Source organism: Lucilia sericata, unplaced genomic scaffold, assembly GCF_015586225.1.
Source record: "Lucilia sericata isolate MDLA Ls3-8-SP2 unplaced genomic scaffold, ASM1558622v1 Contig000083F_arrow, whole genome shotgun sequence".
NCBI classification, from domain to species: Eukaryota; Metazoa; Arthropoda; class Insecta; order Diptera; family Calliphoridae; genus Lucilia; species Lucilia sericata.
The window spans coordinates 521,089-540,018 of NW_023994116.1; the positions used below are offsets into that span (position 1 = coordinate 521,089).

At 28.8% G+C, this 18,930-nt stretch overlaps 1 protein-coding gene across 6 annotated transcripts in view; it reads left to right on the top strand.

Moving 5' to 3' along the window:
* The first annotated feature begins 819 nt into the window (after positions 1-819).
* The window catches only part of LOC119599612 (homeobox protein orthopedia), a 34,315-nt gene continuing 16,204 nt past the window's right edge, over positions 820-18,930 (top strand). For 2 of the 6 annotated variants that reach the window (XM_037949458.1, XM_037949459.1), the window contains exons 1-4: positions 822-1,639; positions 3,753-3,950; positions 15,327-15,574; positions 16,613-16,771. In XM_037949458.1, coding sequence (XP_037805386.1) covers positions 3,920-3,950; positions 15,327-15,574; positions 16,613-16,771 — 438 coding nt within the window. In that variant the 5' untranslated portion in view covers positions 822-1,639; positions 3,753-3,919. Of the gene's footprint in view, positions 1,640-3,752; positions 3,951-14,424; positions 14,911-15,326; positions 15,575-16,612; positions 16,772-18,930 lie in introns of those variants that run through there. The other 4 variants (XM_037949456.1, XM_037949457.1, XM_037949460.1 and 1 more) reach the window with 4 other exon arrangements.

Sequence of the window (18,930 nt, forward strand, 5' to 3'; positions counted from 1 at the left end):
TACAAGGCAATTCAGAAATCGGCACTATATTAAAGGAACATATTTGTATAAAGAAATATAATGAAGCGATTCTAACTTGAACAACAATTCTAAATAAACACCATGTTTATTTGAAACCAATATCCAAATGGAGAGGTATTTTTTAAAATAAACAAAACAAATCAAACACAATAACAAATAATGAAAATACAACAAATACCAAACAGGTGAATAGAAACTTGCGTAATGCAATCATTCACAATAGACACAAAGAGAAAGAGAGAGATAAAATAGTCAGTAACTTGGCCACGCCTTGTGTGTGAAAGAGCAGCTTCATTAATAATGTATGTAAGAGAGTGACAGCATAAAGATGACAGAAATTCACCAGCCATGGCATTGCAAAGCAACCTGCTGTTCTCAATTCATAAAAAACGGTACATCAATGATAAAACTGGAGATAAACTGTTGAGGACTAAAGCACACAGATAGACAGATATGTACATCCCCACCCCCATTTAAATGGCCATCTTGTGAAAAATCAATGGAGTCAAGTTTCAGAATAACTTTGTCTTTGTTACTCTCATTTGACACTGAATACATTTCCCTTTGATTCTGTATATTAAGAGACAAAACTTATTTTGTTTTTCTGCGTTTTTTTTGTTTTGTTGGTTTTGTAGACAGAATAAAAGAATTAAAACGCAATAGTATAGAGTTTATCCAAAAATCATAAAAAGTGATTTTCGCGTATTTCCGATTATCATGAAACTGAGACTAAAAAAATGGGGTGGGTTTGTTGATTGCAATGCGTTGTGAAACAATGCGAAGACGACTACAACGACAACGAGAGTGGGCGCCTTGTGGGCAAAAGTATCTATCTGTCTATCTTGTATAATTCGCAATACAATTGAATTTATTTTGCGTTTGCTTATTTTGTAAACTATTGAGGCATATCAACGTTTCGATACTTTTTTGACTGCCTCATTGTCAAATGCGAATCGTCTGCACTGCGAGTATAACGCGCGGTTTAACAGCACAATACAACACGCAACAAAATCCTAAAGAAAATCACAACCGGAAGTGCCAACTATGTACTAAAACTTTAGTCCCTAGGGCAAAAATATAAAACACAAAAAAAAAAAGAAAGAAAAGTACAATCAAATATGTATACGAAAAATCAATAAATGGATATATATGTTTAAATATTCTAAAAATTATAAAAGTATTATTTAATAAAAATATTCACCACTGGTGTAGCACTTCAGTAAAATATTAAATTAATGCTTAATCACAAAATTAAAAGAGAAATTTATAATTGTGTAAATAAAAATAAAATAATTGTGTAAATTAAATTCATCTTCTAGTTAAAGATCGCGTGTCTTTATGTGTAAACTTATAACTAAGAAACCAAAATAATAATAACAACAAACAATTTTGTTCTTGTAATGGGAATAAGTGTTCGACCAACCTTTATCTAAAAAGAATCTCTCATTCCTCACCACCACCTATTTAATGAGTCTCTTTATGGCAATTGAATTGGTGTTTGTGCCATAAAACCAAAACATTTCATTTAATTAAATCTTTTCCGACTACTTTTACAACGACTGCTTCTTACTTTTTATGGATTTTTTCCAATTTGGCTTAAATGGTCATCGATGCAAAGGTAAGTTTAAATGACCTTATGTTTCTATATGCCCACTTAGGATACTTTATTATGAATATAAAAATAAAGAACATTTTATGTTTAATAAAACTAGCAAAAGATTGTGGGAAATATTAAATAAACCTTTATTTATATGCATACTTACATACAAACATATTGTTCATTTACAACAAAATTCGAGGTTTTTGAAATGAGGGCTACAAAACATGCGTCATACTAAAGTTTTTCATATAGTTTTATCAAATTAAAATTATGTCTATTATTTTCGGTGTTAGATTGTTTTAACGAATATTAGATAAATAAGAATTAAATTCCAATTTAGATGAGAAACGTATTAAACTTTACTATCTGAAACTTGTTTAATTTTTCAAATTAAAAGTTCTCCAAAATGTCAGTTTGTACTCAATTATTCGTGGTTTTGTATTCTTTGGTTTATTTGACAAATGATTATTTGAGGTTTTATTTTAGCCGGTTAATAACAGGACAATTAAAAACTATTCGGTTAATCAAATAAATGGAAATATTAATAATAACAAACAATATAATTTTCCACTTCTTCGAGTTAATTTTTTGTCAATTTTTTAAATAAGTTTTTTTTTTTAATTTGCAAAATAGAAATAGTTAAAATAAAAACTCGAACACACATATATTAGTAACAACTGATTAGAAGAACTACTGGTTCTAGATCGCATCATTATTCCTTCATATCCCAAACAGGTTAAATAAAAGCAAATTTAAAGTAAATGTTGGAGGATTATCATTGGCTTAATTATATTTACAGAACGTACCCTGCAAAAAAAAAAACTAAGTACTTCCAAAAGAATTTATAATTGATTAACCGATCAACGGTTAATAGTTTGAATAAACATCTAAAAACATTTTTCTGGAAACGACTTTTTTTGAATTATGCCAGTCTAGTAGTAAATTAGAGATACATCGTATGTATATACATATATGCATTAACTTTTGAAAGATTACTAATTTGTATATCTCGAAATAAGAAATCCGTCGGTGAGTATTATGAACGTTAGTTTTTCGTTAGTTGCCAAAAAGTTATCAGTGAAGTGTACATATTCGCACCCACTCAATTGGTTCATTCAGAATCTTTTTAATCAGGATAACAACAAGCGATGAAAAGGACAACCCAACCACATTTATACAGCTACAGCCTTGGCTGTGGCAGATATTGTGTTCTATAGTGCAAGTCATGCTATAGTTCGGATTGGCATAAAGATATCTCAGAATTTTATTTTTAAAAAATAGGTTTGGAAATTATAACCCATTAATAATGCCTTTTTATTACATTATATTAAAGAGAAAATTGTTCTTTACAACCCTGTTATGGTATTCCTAATAAATCGCGATAATATTGCATATTTTAGATAATGGTATTCATTCATATGAAAATAATTAAAATACTTAAAAAAAAAAACAATTACGAACAAAAGCATTAGATATTGCTTTTGGTGGGAGAAGTTTTTTCACCAAATTGACTTCAAAAATAGATTTTTATTATCAGAACAATATTTGCTATAAGGTAGTGCTGTGGTATTTTGCGCTCCAAAATGTAATAAAATGTACATATTAATCATATGATTTATTCAAAAGTTATTTATGAAAGAGTGTTATATTCGGCTATGCCGAATCTTATATACCCTAAAAGAAATGCTCATTACTGTCTTAAAAATACGAGTATAGCGATAATAGTGGACATAAGTAAGTTAAAGTAAAAATACGAGTATTACGATGAAATACTATATGTATGTTCATGGTTTAAAAAAGTTATATTTTCTTTATTCGAAAGAGCTAGGTCGATAATTGACTTAAACCCATTACAAATATTACCCTAATGTATATACCCTTTCACTGCACACGGTTGGATAATATGTATATAAGATTCGGCATGGCCGAATGTAGCACTCTTACTATTTTGAAAATGTTTAATTACATACAACGTAAAAATATTACATATTACTGCTTAAAAGTTATCTGTGGGTTGCTTTCTTTTATTGAAAATTGTTTCAGTGAATATGAACAAACAAATTGATCTTTTTTATAATATGTATATTTACAATAAAATACTAGATTTTCTACTATTTTTGTACAATTTCAGATCTCCATAGTGTGAATCCTGTAGAAAAATGTGTATAACAAATCAACTGTGATAAAATTCATTCCTTGGCCAAGAGATTTTTAAAATTACAGATTACACTTTAAATCAAGGACACTGACTAAAGCGGCAAACTGTCGACATTATCAATTAGAAACTTTTCGGCAAACATGCTGAACAATCTGGGAGCCAATGTTTTGGGTAAGTGTGTTTAGTAGATGATCTTTAGATTCCCACACATGTTTACTGTTTCATTTTTAACTCTATAATAACAAATTGAAATGCAAACAGTCTTTAAACAACATACAATTATATGGTTACAGTAAATTAATGTTAATCATTGAATAATATTTTACTTTAATTTTAACTATTTAAATAATTAAACTAATTTCTTAAATATACTTCCGATTTGCAATTATCCACTACAGATAATACACAATACACTCTAAAAATAGAGACAACTCTATTATAAGCGGGAAAAAATAATAGTATTTAATTTATAATAATAATCACAATCAATGCTAAATGAATGAATGAACAGAACACATCGACTAAATGACGATCTGACATGAGTGATAATTATGGACTTGGTCTACGATGAATGAGTGAACGAAAGAGTGAATTAATGAATGGATAAAAGTGAAATGAAAATTTATTAACAATAAATTTAAAATCAACAGTTAATGAAAACAAATAATGAACTAAATAATTATTACAATATTTAGCAATAATTAACTTTTCATTAACCATAATTATTAACGAAAACAACCACAGGGAATGCATTTACATATGTACATGTGTAGATGTACATATATAAAAATATACAAATGTATTTACATCTGAACGAGTTCAAAAATAGAATGATTTCTTCTTGTGTTCCGAGCAATCACAAATTAAAAAAAAAAAAAACAAGAAAGGTGGAAAAAAATTGAACCAGATGCCCAGATTTATGTGTGTTTGATTATGCTCTGATAGTGATAATTGTTATAATTGCTCTTTTAAATAATTCGTTTATACTCATAATGATAATGATTTATATAATTATTATTAAAGTAATTTACATTGATTTTTATGTATTTATATATTTTCGTACATGTGCAGAAATACATACACTTGTGTGTATAAGATTGTTTATTTATAAATTATGTATTCTCACCACATTATTAACATCGTTTTTTAAGCACTTTCATTTTTTTTAAATATATTTCTTCTTCTCAACGTTGAACAGTTGTAATGTAGCACTTTTTTCAATATGCTGCATTCACTGCATGAATTATAGATTGTATGTGTAGATGTATTCACAATTTTTTAACTTCATTGCAGTTTTACATTTATTTATATTCTGCTGCATGCAACCATTTCGTTTTTACTAGTAATTAATTATTTTAATTTAATCGATTATTAATTTATGGCAATTTTTCACACTTGCCAATAGCTCTATGCAGATACAAGACTACAATATGTATGTTTGTATGAACATTTATTTGACTTGCCGCATATATGTGTGCATTTTTATTCATAAAATACTCCTACAACATATGTATGTATATATGTATATTTATTTCGGTATTGAAGGGGATGGGTGCATGTGACACAGAGAATGAGTATCATAAATTTGATATTTGGCAACTTTATTATATGGGCAATTCCCTACGATTGTGTGTGACCTTTGTATACCTCCATAGTAGTTGTTCCAAATCAGAGAACTTGGAAAAAATCATCAATCAAAAACCATTAGGAACCTTGTGTTCCAATATATTGATTAAAATCAGGCGATATCATACGTGACAAAAAACGAAAAAGCTTTTAAAGTATATATAAATATATACAAAATTTTAGAATTCTGTAGGAGTATATTTTTTGTTTTAATTTCTTACACTTCGTAATCCATAATATTTAAATATTAAAACTGGTATTATATACATTATACATTTTAGATCTACCGATTTATGAGGGGATACTATTCCCTTAATTTTTAGCTCATAAGTAACAGAGTTATGTCCTAAAAAGCGATATTTGAGGGCCCATTTGTATAGCGACAAGGTTCGGTGGCGTCAATGGACCGATTTTAAAAAATAGCCTGGGTCTTTGGTGCAACAAAAGACCACACATCAAGCTTTGTTGAATTCAAAAATTCCATACAGGGTTTTATTTTTTCAGTCGTGTTTACATTTTCATGGAATTGCCCACATGCTCTTTCGAAATTGATAACAAGTAAGTTTAGCAGACTTATATACCCATCATCAAAACCTTATCATACTTTCATATATTAATATATGTAAATATGAACAATAGGAACTTTTCAGAAGAGGACCTTTAATGGGATATTAGCTCAATTATGGACCGAACTCTTTAGAATTCGAGAAGTGACTAGGATTATTTTTTATAAAAATTTGTTTATGTCAAATAGAAAAAATTAGTAGAACATAAGCGCCGTTCTAATGATTTTATTTAATTTTATCTACTTTCAAAAGTGTATACTATTTTCGGTGTGTGAGGAATTTTTGGTTTAATTGTTTAAACTAAGTCATGTTAAGAATTTAATTTCAATTTAAACTTTCTCACGATTTAGTTATAAGTTAGAAATTGTAAAATGCCAAAAAACAAACAAATGTACATGTATTTATATACGAATATACGTATTTTGCGTTTAAATGTAATAGTTTAACTCTGAACTGTTAATATAAATCAACTTTTTTCCCATTAAATCTAAAATTTGTATTTAATAGTGGGCATAAGTTAAATTCTTTACTAAATAATAAAAATATATCTGCAAAAGTTTTCCTTGTTTATTTAAATCACATATCGTCTACTGAATATGGTCAAAATCTGCATTTAATCAAAATACATAATACAAAAAAATGAAACACATTAGGCATTTTCGCGGCTTAGTAGTGGTGAACCACTAAACCAGAAGTTTTGTTAGAAATTTGGAAAACGTTTGCAAAAGACAAAACCGCAAATAACATACGGACAATAAACATACGAATAGATAAACTTACATACACACAAATACAAATTTATTAGAACGTATGCATTTAAAATCTAGTTCTGTTTCGTATTCGTTTTTTTTTCTATGCAAATGCAGCGATTAATTAATTAAAATTTGCGCACAAACGTAAATTTATAGCATGCAATTTTAGGCAATTTTACAAAAACGAGTAGTAAAAAAGAAAATTCTGAAAAACGAACAAATCGAAAACCACCAACCATTACCAGGCAATATTCATTTAGGGGGCGTTTGGGTAAGTGTGTGCGAAAAGCATATGTACGGATGGATTTTATTCAGTCACTATTTCTGATAACACAAAACGCGCGAATGTACATACATATGCATATGTATTGTGAAATACACAGGACACTTGTTTCAGAATCAAAACAAGTGGTAAGAACATACCACTGCCATATTCGCATTTTCATATTACAAAGCGATGATAATAAATTTGAATACAATGATAATAAATGTTGGCCATGTAGATATGTGTGTATATAAGCGTGTGTGTGACCACCCTTACATTCATACCTTTAAACTCTAAACCACAATAAATAATAGTACGCATACAATTACATTCTAATTTCAACAAACAAATTTTGCAAATCAACATAAACGCAAATGCATAAACATACATACATATGAATGTACGTATATAGTATTTATACCAACAATATGTATCACAACTAAGGTTTTATTTAATTTCATTTTATTTTTTATATTTTTACATAGTTGTCGTATTTGGTTGCCTATAAATGGTTGTTGCTTACAAAAGAAGTGTATAACAGTGTAGCGACGAAACATTAAATTACAAATGCAATCGTAAAATTAATTTAATTAATCCCTGCGTAAGCATTGCAGACATGATAGAAAAAGTTTTTAATCCCTAAATGTTGACTGTAAATAAATAGGTGTTTTTCATTAAATACATTCACTTCCTTTCCGACAGTCTCTCGCCCTCTCTACCTTCCCGTCAAACATTTAACGTCACAGCTTAATATTTATGTTTGTTGTAAACTGATTTTGTAATTGCGATGATATGTAGTTGTGAAATATAAATTATTTGAAAGCTTTACGTTGCCTCGTTCAGTCCCAACATTTTCAAGTGAAAAGTCAAAATATATTAGAATTTGTTATATTTTTGGCAAACAGAGTTTCTGTAATTATTAAGCCTTTTAAAATTGTAAATTGTTTGATAATTGCCAAAACAAAATAGAGAAAAAACAAATACTTCGTATATGCAAGCTTTTGCTTTTTTCATGGAAACGGAAACAGAATGGTTGTAAAAGGATGGAGAAAAATATGTAAATTCGTATTATTTTTACTGTTGTTGTTTCTGTCGGTAAATTGCTTTTTATAAGCCAACAAATGTAAAAAGGATTAGTGAATTTATTATTTTACTGTTATGCAGTGAAAATAAATTTTTGTATAAATACATTTACGAGGATGAAAAAATATAAAACAAATAATTATGGTCTACCAAAACTTTCGAAACAACTACACTATATTATTATTTAGTGCAGAGTCTATTATGCGTTTTGCTGATGTTTAAAACACACTAAAATATTGATCCTACTCTCACGTACCATTGGATTCAGAATCACTTTCTGAGTCGATTTAATGGCGTCTATGTAAACGTTATCAAAGACCGGAATTTTCCAGATAATTGCATGAAATACTTTTTTAGTTCAGAGGCTAAGCTTATTGAAATTGATCGAAACGGTCCATTATTTCACCTTGCCTCTATAAAACCAGAACTCCCGAAAAGCACCTTTAGACCATAATTATGTTAAATATACTAGTTTCTCGACAAAACTAAATTTGACATAAGCCTTGATTATTCTGTCGATTTTCGTAAAGATCGGGCTTTATTTGACCTAAGCACCCATACCAAAATTCTTGACCATCCAAAATTCCCTTATAAATACTAATATCATGGTGAAATTCGGCACAAATAACCTTTATATAAACATAACTCACACTGCTAAATTTTATAAGAATTAAGTCCTAGCATCAATATTAGCCTTCATTTCAAAAAGTTTAATCTAATAGATAAATTGTTGAAATATATCACAAATAGGCTAAAAGTCAACGTAAATGCTTTATTACACAAAAATAAATTACACTACTAATAACTTGTTTAGGCCATTATATAGTCGGTCATGCTTACTTGTTTTAATACTAATATTTTGGCTATATAAAGGCAAAAAGACATTATTTTACCCCTCTTATAATAAAAGTGTTTAGTGTACTATACTACTATTTGTTTAGTGTACTATACTACTATAGTATAGTCGAGACTATCGACTCTATATAGACTATCGACTATAGAGTCTCGACTATAGTATAGTCGATAGTCTCGACTATAGTATAGTCGATAGTCTCGACTATAGTATAGTCGATAGTCTCGACTATAGTATAGTCGATAGTCTCGACTATAGTATAGTCGATAGTCTCGACTATAGTATAGTCGATAGTCTCGACTATAGTATAGTCGATAGTCTCGACTATAGTATAGTCGATAGTCTCGACTATAGTATAGTCGATAGTCTCGACTATAGTATAGTCGATAGTCTCGACTATAGTATAGTCGATAGTCTCGACTATAGCATAGTCGATAGTCTCGACTATAGTATAGTCGATAGTCTCGACTATAGTATAGTCGATAGTCTCGACTATAGTATAGTCGATAGTCTCGACTATAGCATAGTCGATAGTCTCGACTATAGCATAGTCGATAGTCTCGACTATAGCATAGTCGATAGTCTCGACTATAGTATAGTCGATAGTCTCGACTATAGTATAGTCGATAGTCTCGACTATAGTATAGTCGATAGTCTCGACTATAGTATAGTCGATAGTCTCGACTATAGTATAGTCGATAGTCTCGACTATAGTATAGTCGATAGTCTCGACTATAGCATAGTCGATAGTCTCGACTATAGCATAGTCGATAGTCTCGACTATAGTATAGTCGATAGTCTCGACTATAGTATAGTCGATAGTCTCGACTATAGTATAGTCAATAGTCTCGACTATAGTATAGTCGATAGTCTCGACTATAGTATAGTCGATAGTCCCGACTATAGTATAGACAATAGTCTCGATTATAGTATAGTCAATAGTCTCGACTATAGTATAGTCGATAGTCTCGACTATAGAATATTTAATTTTTTGGAAAGAAAATGTTATTAGACAAGAACATTTAATAGGAAAATTTATAAAAAAAATTATCCATTGCCAACCGTATATATGAACAATTATGAAAAACACATCATACTATATATAAAAAACCATAAGGGAATGAAAAAATAAACAAATAAAAAGCCCGCGTAAAGTTAAATTATCACACCTAACACCGCACCTTTAATTTGTTAATCACGATTTCAAAGAGCAACAAACAAAATCATACAAAATAAAATAATGAAACGTGGTGTAAAAATAAATCATCGAACAAACAAAAAATCGACCGATCCACCACAGCGACAACAATAATAACAACTAAAGACGCTGACGACATACATCGTCTTAAGCAATCAGTACCAGACACTCAAGTCGAACTTAACGATATTGACACTGGTTCTCATAGTATCTGTCGTAGACGTTCTATATTCCTCATTTATTTTGAATATGTAACTTACACATTTATGTCTGTACGTATGTAGGTATATGCTTTCATAGATACATCATGACTTACATTAAATGACATTTCTTCAATGCATTCGCTATGCTTTTGCACCAGAATGTAGCATCTACTTATTCCATCTTTTCTTATGACACATCGCCTATTACCTTATAATTGTTGAATAAAGAAGATAAGTCGAAGACGAAGGAAAACGCTAATTAACAGTAGCCAAGATTGGTGTATGTGTAAAAATTAGCACTTGTCTGGTAACTTGAATCCATATAAATCGCGTTTTCAGCCAGAAGTATGTCCGTATTATTACGTAGATATGAATATTGAAATGCTTAATGAATGTTGGATGTACATATGATAGATTGTTGATATTCTATTGAAGATAAGATGGATTACAACAGTCTCATATAAACTTCTATTCATTGGTACCACGAGTTTTTTATATGTTTAAAGGGAATGACAATATGTATATAAATAGTAAGCAATAAAATATCGTACATAGAAAGAATTATAACACTCTAAATTCAATAATTGGTATACATAAATAAAATTGTTTTTGTTAGAGTGTTTCCGGTGGGCAAAATTCTTAAAAGGCCCAAACAATTTTTCAAATATTTTTTTGTATAACAAAAATTACGAAAATTTGTACACTTATTTCGATAAAAAGCGAAAATAATTTTGTTCAGAAAATTAAAACATCTATTGGTAAATAACACATCTTTTGGAAAATCTCTTTTTTGACAACAAATTATTAAAATATTTCGGAGTTTAGATAAAAAACTTAAATGCTTTATAAAAAAATAATCCACATTTTTAACATACGCACTGGTGTAGGGTATCATATGGTCGGCCATGCCAGACTCTATATTCTTATTATTATTATTGTTTTTTTGTAAAATTATTGTGAAAAAAATATTCTACTTTGCGATAGTAAAATAACATACATATAACAGACACAAAAAGTACTAAATTAATATTTTGATCTGAAATTTATATAAAATGCATTGAGGAATCATTAGCCATCAAAAACTCAATTTGATCCAAGATTGAGTTAGAACAGTCATTAGCTGTGGATATCTAAGAATTACACATACAGATTTTAAAGAGTGAAAAGTTAGCCTTTTTCTTGCCTTATTTTTGAAACGTTTTAGCCTTTTCTGGCCTTTTTTCCGATTTAGCCATTTTTTCTGAATCTCCTGGCAACACTGATGGAGTGCAATGTCTCTCAATCTAGTACTTCTGATAGCGTCACTGCTCGTTATTATGAATATAACTTTAAAAAAATTACAAATTTAATCTATATAGTCAAAGGAATCTTACTAATTTAAAGAATATTGTTTTTTTAGTGTAACAATTGCAATCATTGAAATCCACATGTTTTCAACACTTTTTCTTTTTTTTATCATCAAACAAAATGCCGAAACGCCGCTTAAGAACACACGTAAAAATTATTTTAACATCAATTTGAGATCTTAAAATGCATCATAAACTACAAAGGCGCCGTTTATGGGCCAATCATAAACAGTAGTCAATATTCGACAGGTAACCAAACAACCTGTCATAAAATATACTAAAGAATCAAGTTAAATTTTAAATATTTTGGTTTGCTTTGGTTGAGTGTAGCAAACTTTTATTTAATGGATACAAATCGCTTGTTATTTATGTTTTGTAAAGTTATTGTGAGTAAAAAACTGACTTTAAAAACAGGGAAACCAAATATTTGGAATTTTGTAAATTTTATAATTTTGGGATATATGTATGTATGTATGTATGTATGTATGTATGTATGTATGTATGTATGTATGTATGTATGTATGTATGTATGTATGTATGTATGTATGTATGTATGTATGTATGTATGTATGTATGTATGTATGTATGTATGTATGTATGTATGTATGTATGTATGTATGTATGTATGTATGTATGTATGTATGTATGTATGTATGTATGTATGTATGTATGTATGTATGTATGTATGTATGTATGTATGTATGTATGTATGTATGTATGTATGTATGTTTGTATGTATGTATGTATGTATGTACATCTACAATTTTTATTAAAAATGTGATTTTTTACTTATTTTGAATTTAAAAATGTATTATTGACGTTTGCTCGTTAAGTAAAAAACTTGTTACTTATAATAAACACAGTACATTTTTTAACTACATAAATATTTACTATTTCTTTGTACAACTTTTTTAAATAATTTGAAGCTTATTATAACCTACTCCACTATAGTAGGGAGAGTTCAGAATTGTTTACTGATTCGACTTAACCATGACCGTTCGTCTGTCTGTCCATGTAAACCTTGTACAGGTCGCATTCTTGAATATGTAGCAATTGTAATCACAATTGACATTAGAAAATCTATAGTATACTATAGAAATGTTAACAACATTTAATCCAATCCCCCGTACAAGGTGCCTATCGGAAAATGATTTTTATGAAATTTGTCACAAAAACGCTTTAAAGATCATACTATATATTTAGATACAACAAATTTTATGGAATAAAGTTATTTCTAAACTAAATTTCCTTAAGAAATTTATAGAAATATTTAGGCCCCATATAAAGACCAATTCCCAAAAATTTTGATATTAAAATTTTTCCTAAAATTAATGTAGGGTATCATATGATCATGCCCGACAATACTTTCTTAATTGCTTTTCACTAACTTCTGCTAGTAAAATGGTATTTCTTACCAACCAAACTTTAAAATCTACAACAATACAAACAGATTGATGATTTTGCACCTACACTCACAAGTAAATAAAAAAGCAACAAACACATAAACACAACTACAAATGTGGGATTGCTTTAAAATAATTGAAATAAAACAAACTAAAGTGAAGTGAAAAATACATGAATAATGCATTTTCTTTGTAACTTGATTTCTGACTTAGAAAACAACTGATCGCTAAGAAGTGAACTGTGCTTTTTTAATACATACTTATACCCTTGTAGTATCTGTGTGTGAGCACCGATTATGAAAAAGATTTAAAAAAAGTAACATTTGTCGTCATACAGGCGTGAGTTCACAACTACTAGCGATGTGCAAATGTTTGATTTAGTTTAAAAATATTGTATGTATGTATGTATGAGTATGAGTTTTGTTGTTGCTCTTTGTACATTTTTCAATACCAAAGAGTTGAAAAATAAATAAAATATTAGTTTTTTTCATTTCCTCTATATTTTACTTCTTCAGTTGTTTTCAACAATTTACTTTGTTGACTTGGCAGAAAAGAAACAACAACAAGAATCGATCACATGTATGTGTTAAAAAATATTCCCGGACGGGCTAACTGACAGAACAACAAACTGACTGACGATCTAAAAGAAATCAATTTTAAACTCTTTCGCGTTCTGTAAGATACTAACCTGCTGATATTGAAGTTGTTGGGCTTAAGTTATTTGGTTTGTTTGCTAGCCTTTAGTTTTAAGGTGTATTTCGATGTAGATGTGCGATTTGTTTAAATGTTTTTCTGGTATTGAGAAAAACTTTAGATTATTTAATGATGGATCTTCGTTCTTCTATTCCATATCGTGTTTGCTTAGTTAAATAAAACAGCAGCAGCACCATCCGCAGACAACATTGGAAGAAATTGTGGCAGTAATCGTAGTTGTATCTGGTATTTAGATAGTTAACGAACTGTATGTGTGACATAGAATGTATGAGTTTGTGTTTGTGTTTTGACTGCGAAACTAACCCCTTTTTAACGTTTTGTGAAATTACACAGGTTTCAAATCTCACCTCTACGAATGTATCTCGTACACGTTTATTTCACTTACAGTCACTAAACTGCCTGACTGACGTTATTTTTTTATTTGTTTGTATCTTTTTGTTTTATTTGAATTTACATTTGTTTTATAGCGAGATTTTTTTTCTACAGATACTTTATATATCTGTCTGTTTGAGTGCCATGAATGTGTGTATGTTTGTGTGTGTATGATTTATTTTCCATTTTTTTCTACTGGTGTTTTTGGCATCTTTTGAATGACAGGTTGTTGAAAAATTCAATTTACTTGAACATTTCAGTTAAGTGAGATACATACGCGCGGCATCACTCCACAAATTTTAAATGACGGATTTCCAAATAAAAAAGAAATCAAATAAAAATAATACTAAATTTACGTACATTTTGTATTTCGTGATTAATATTATTTTTTTGCCGTAAACTTAATCAGTTTCTATGTATTGGTATGAGAGTTTGTGATTATATACAAACGAAATCATAGTGTGATTGCAAATATTAAAATATAAATGATAAAACAAATACATATACATGTGTACGTTCAAATAGATACATGAATTATATACTAATAAAATATAAGGATACAAAACAAAAATAAAAGTGAATTTTTATTGTTAACGAAACAAGAATACATACACAAAATAAAAGCGACGTATTTTAGTGAATATCCAGCCAGACTTTAAGAAATTTTTACATTGTACAAATATATATATAGTTACCACCTACATACATACATACATATGTATGTATAATTAACATACATTTTAATATAAGGTATGGTTGCACTATAATTTTCATAATCACAGTCATTTATAGCAATATGAAATATACTTTATTAAGGGTTAACATTTTGCAATTGTCCTTGAGAATTATGGACATTTAATTTTTTGGCTCGAAAAATGCTTTTAATTCCAAATTAACTAAATTAACATTTCGCTAGAATCTTTGGTTCTAATCATATTTTGTTGAATTTAAAAGAAAAGAAACATTAAACAAAATACTAAGTTTTCATGTCTAATGCAAACTTATAGGCGGCGTCAAATGATTATAAATTATAAATTGAACTATTATAACTACATTTAAAATAGTTTTACCAGAAACTAAGATTTTAGAGTTACGAAACTCTTGACACAAATAGCTGTCGATTAGGATTGAATTATTAACGTATATCAATATTACTCTTTTTGTAGGTCCCAAAGATTGTGATATACCAAAAGCCGCCCTGTCTGCACTACATGCCGGTGTCAATAGTTTCGGACATATATCAAATGGTCCGCCCAACAATAATGACATCTCATTGAATGGTGGTGGTGGCGTTAGTGGTCGTTTACATGTTTCCAGTAATTTATGCGATACGCAAAATTCACTTGGTAACAATAATAACAATAACACTAATAACAATAATAATAACAACAACACTATGCAACAGCAAGATCAGGTGAGTTTTTAAGAACCCTCATTATTTTTAAACACAATTTCATATAAAATAATTAATGTTTTTTTTTCGTTTTTTTCTTCCTTGGTGTTTTTTCTACTCTTAATCCTTTAACATAAAAACAAAATTAAAAAAAAATCATTACGACAAAAAAAAACGTGTTCAAATTTAATTCATAACAATTTATGTGCATCTGTAAATGTATATTATGCTCTGATGTGGATCTATATAAATGTCTTTATATACGCATATTTAAAAAATTTAATGTATATTAACTATCGATATACTTGACTGCTTGCAAAACTACTTTTCCATAAAAAAATTACAAAAAACAAAAAAATTTAAAAGTAAGTGTGATTACCTTTAAGAACTATTTTATAAATACATATTGTTGTAGATACATATTTATAACGAATCCATTATTATTGTTTTTTTTTTTAATTTTTTATATAAATGTACATACATAATATGTATGTATATATGTATGTATGTGTATCTACTTGTTTTCCTAGAAAACCACATTGTCCATTCACTATAGTCGGACACAAGAAAAAGAAAATTTTAGATTTAGATTCAAATTAAATAACATTAATTGGAGTTACAGATTTCGATAAAAATTAATATGACGTACTACAAATTCGAAAAAAAAACATAACCTTTGATATTATTGTGCATAGATTTTTACTAGGATCCAGAGTAACATAAGTAAATATTTGAAAGAAAAGCTCCCTTTAAACTATGACGAGCGTCCCTCAGACGATGTCTAAACTGAATCAAATCTTTAAGGTTCTTTAATATTTTGACAAAATTCTAAACAATACTTACAAACAAGATTAAAATATTTAAAATTCAATTACAATTCAAGTTTCTATGAAGTAATTTTAACTTAATAAACTATGATTTTAAAGTTTATATATGGAATGGTACCCTAAATGTGTAAATTAACAATTAAATTATATTGCATGTTATTTTTTTCCGACAATACTCCCAATCCTAAAATAAACATCGAAAATATTAATGTGTAATTTAAATTTATTGCAGAATTCGGATAAAAATAATAAACAGAAACGCCATCGAACGCGTTTCACACCGGCACAATTAAATGAACTGGAAAGATGTTTTTCGAAAACTCACTATCCCGACATATTTATGCGGGAAGAAATTGCAATGCGAATTGGATTGACGGAATCAAGAGTACAGGTGAGTAAATTTGGAATATGTAGTGTGGGAATCATATATATTGTTTACCAACTGTTTATTATTCTAAAAGCGTGTTCAGGAATATATGTATGTATAGTAGAGTAAAGCTCTTAAATAGTTAAATGTAACTTTAATATGTTAACAAACCCCACATTTGCTTTTCGTTTGAAGTCAAGTCATTGGCAGTTTATGTTGTCAACATCGTCATCACTATCACACTTAATCCTGGTAGATTGATTTACAGTCGGGCATGCACAGGCATACTAATGAGCTAAGCTAAAACGGTCTAAATCGGAAATATTTATTTAAATCCTTTTAAATAGACATTTCATAACTAAAATAAAATAACATGGATTTAGAGAAGATGACAATGGAAAAAAAAAGGATTATAACCGACATAAAATAGATGTCAATAATTTCTGATGACTTGTTTTTGTTTTTGTTGTTGTTTTTGTGTTGTCTAACAATAAACGCAGGGATATTATGTTTGTGTGATATTTAAATAAACCACATCATAATGTGTGCATGATAAAGTTAATTTATATGCTAATTTTATTAACAATGCAATAGCAAAATAATAAAAAAATAACAACAAAATAACTAAACTTCTCCCCTCCTGCTATGAGGATAATTCTTTTAAAGCCTTTAGAATGACATTTTAAGCCTAAAATCAAACTAATTTTTTGTCTTTAACGCCATAGAATCACCAATAACACCATGTGAATAAACCCATTCTCCCCTCAGGATGGTGCACAGTTAACTAACACTCTGTCATTTTCTCAACTTATGACTATTTGATATTGGTGTCGTTGTACTTGTCACTGAGCAGATGCTTTGGGGGAAAGAGTAAAAATATTGCTTTGTAGAGTGCGGCATGGTGGTGTGACAGTGGCCATTATTATGTTGTACTTTTAGAATTAACATTGATTTACAATTATTAAAAACCATTTATCAAATTGTATCCGAATGTTGATTTTATTTTGTTTTAGCTCACGTTATTATTGTATTCTTTAAAGTTAGCTATTTTTGATAGCGGTATTGTGAAACAAGTATTGTGAAATTCTCCTCCTTAGTTCATGCCTTTGATCCAAGTTGGAATCAGTTAGGAGTCAAAGTGTTCGATTTTAATATAAAATATAATTTTTGTATGTGTTGTAAAATAAATTTATTAATGTATTCTACTATAAATGTCCCAACATACATTTAATCACAAAAGAAAAAATTCCACATAACTTTAAATAAATATTGAAAATTTAAGTTTAAAAAAACTTATTTGTTATTTGTTAACTCTACCACTAAAATTTAGTTTTAGGCTAGAAAATTAGCCACCTGTTGTCTTAAGTATTTTCTTACAACGGTAAAAGCAAGATATTTTCCAAAAAAAACTTTGGACATTTATCTAAACCACAGAGAAATATAAAACACCCACTTTTATATTATGCCATATTAAGTTCATGTGTGTTTGCAGTTCTAGCTTTTACTTACGTATAAGTATTTTCGTTTATGTGTATGAGCTTGTATAAAATTCACAGAAATGAAATAAAAAACACCTAACAAAACCTATTGAATGAAGCTGTATTGTCGTATAAAGAAAATCTCTTCTCTTTAACGCCATGCAGCCAGTATCCACCCTGTTTCAACCGTAGAATTCCCTATCTGACATTTTCTGTTTCTTTAACAATTTCCTCGTTGTTGGTTGCAAAAAATATATGTATGTATGTGTTTGTACATTAGGGTGTCCATTTATATAAAAAGATATGGTACGGATATTCTCACCGATAACGAAAGTTAATTCTAAGTTACCGTTTCTTATAATTTTTGTCTTGGATCAATCAATTGGGTCAAAGGGTAAACAGGTCTTTTCAGCATTTTTCCATTTCTTCATATTTTACCCGAAGGAATGATATGAAATTTTGATATTATGAAGGGCGCTTTCAGTAGCATATTAAGATCTTTTGCAGTAGTTTAAAAATATTGAACATTTTCATAGCAAAAGCAGTGAAATCAAAATATTTATAAATATCCATTCTTAAAAAAAAATAACTTAAAACCGATTTTCAAATGTGTTCATTTATTTTAAAGGCAAAAGTGTAACAAATTCAATTATTTATGACGTAATGGTCATTAAAGTAAAAACCCGTCACTTTTTTCAACAATTT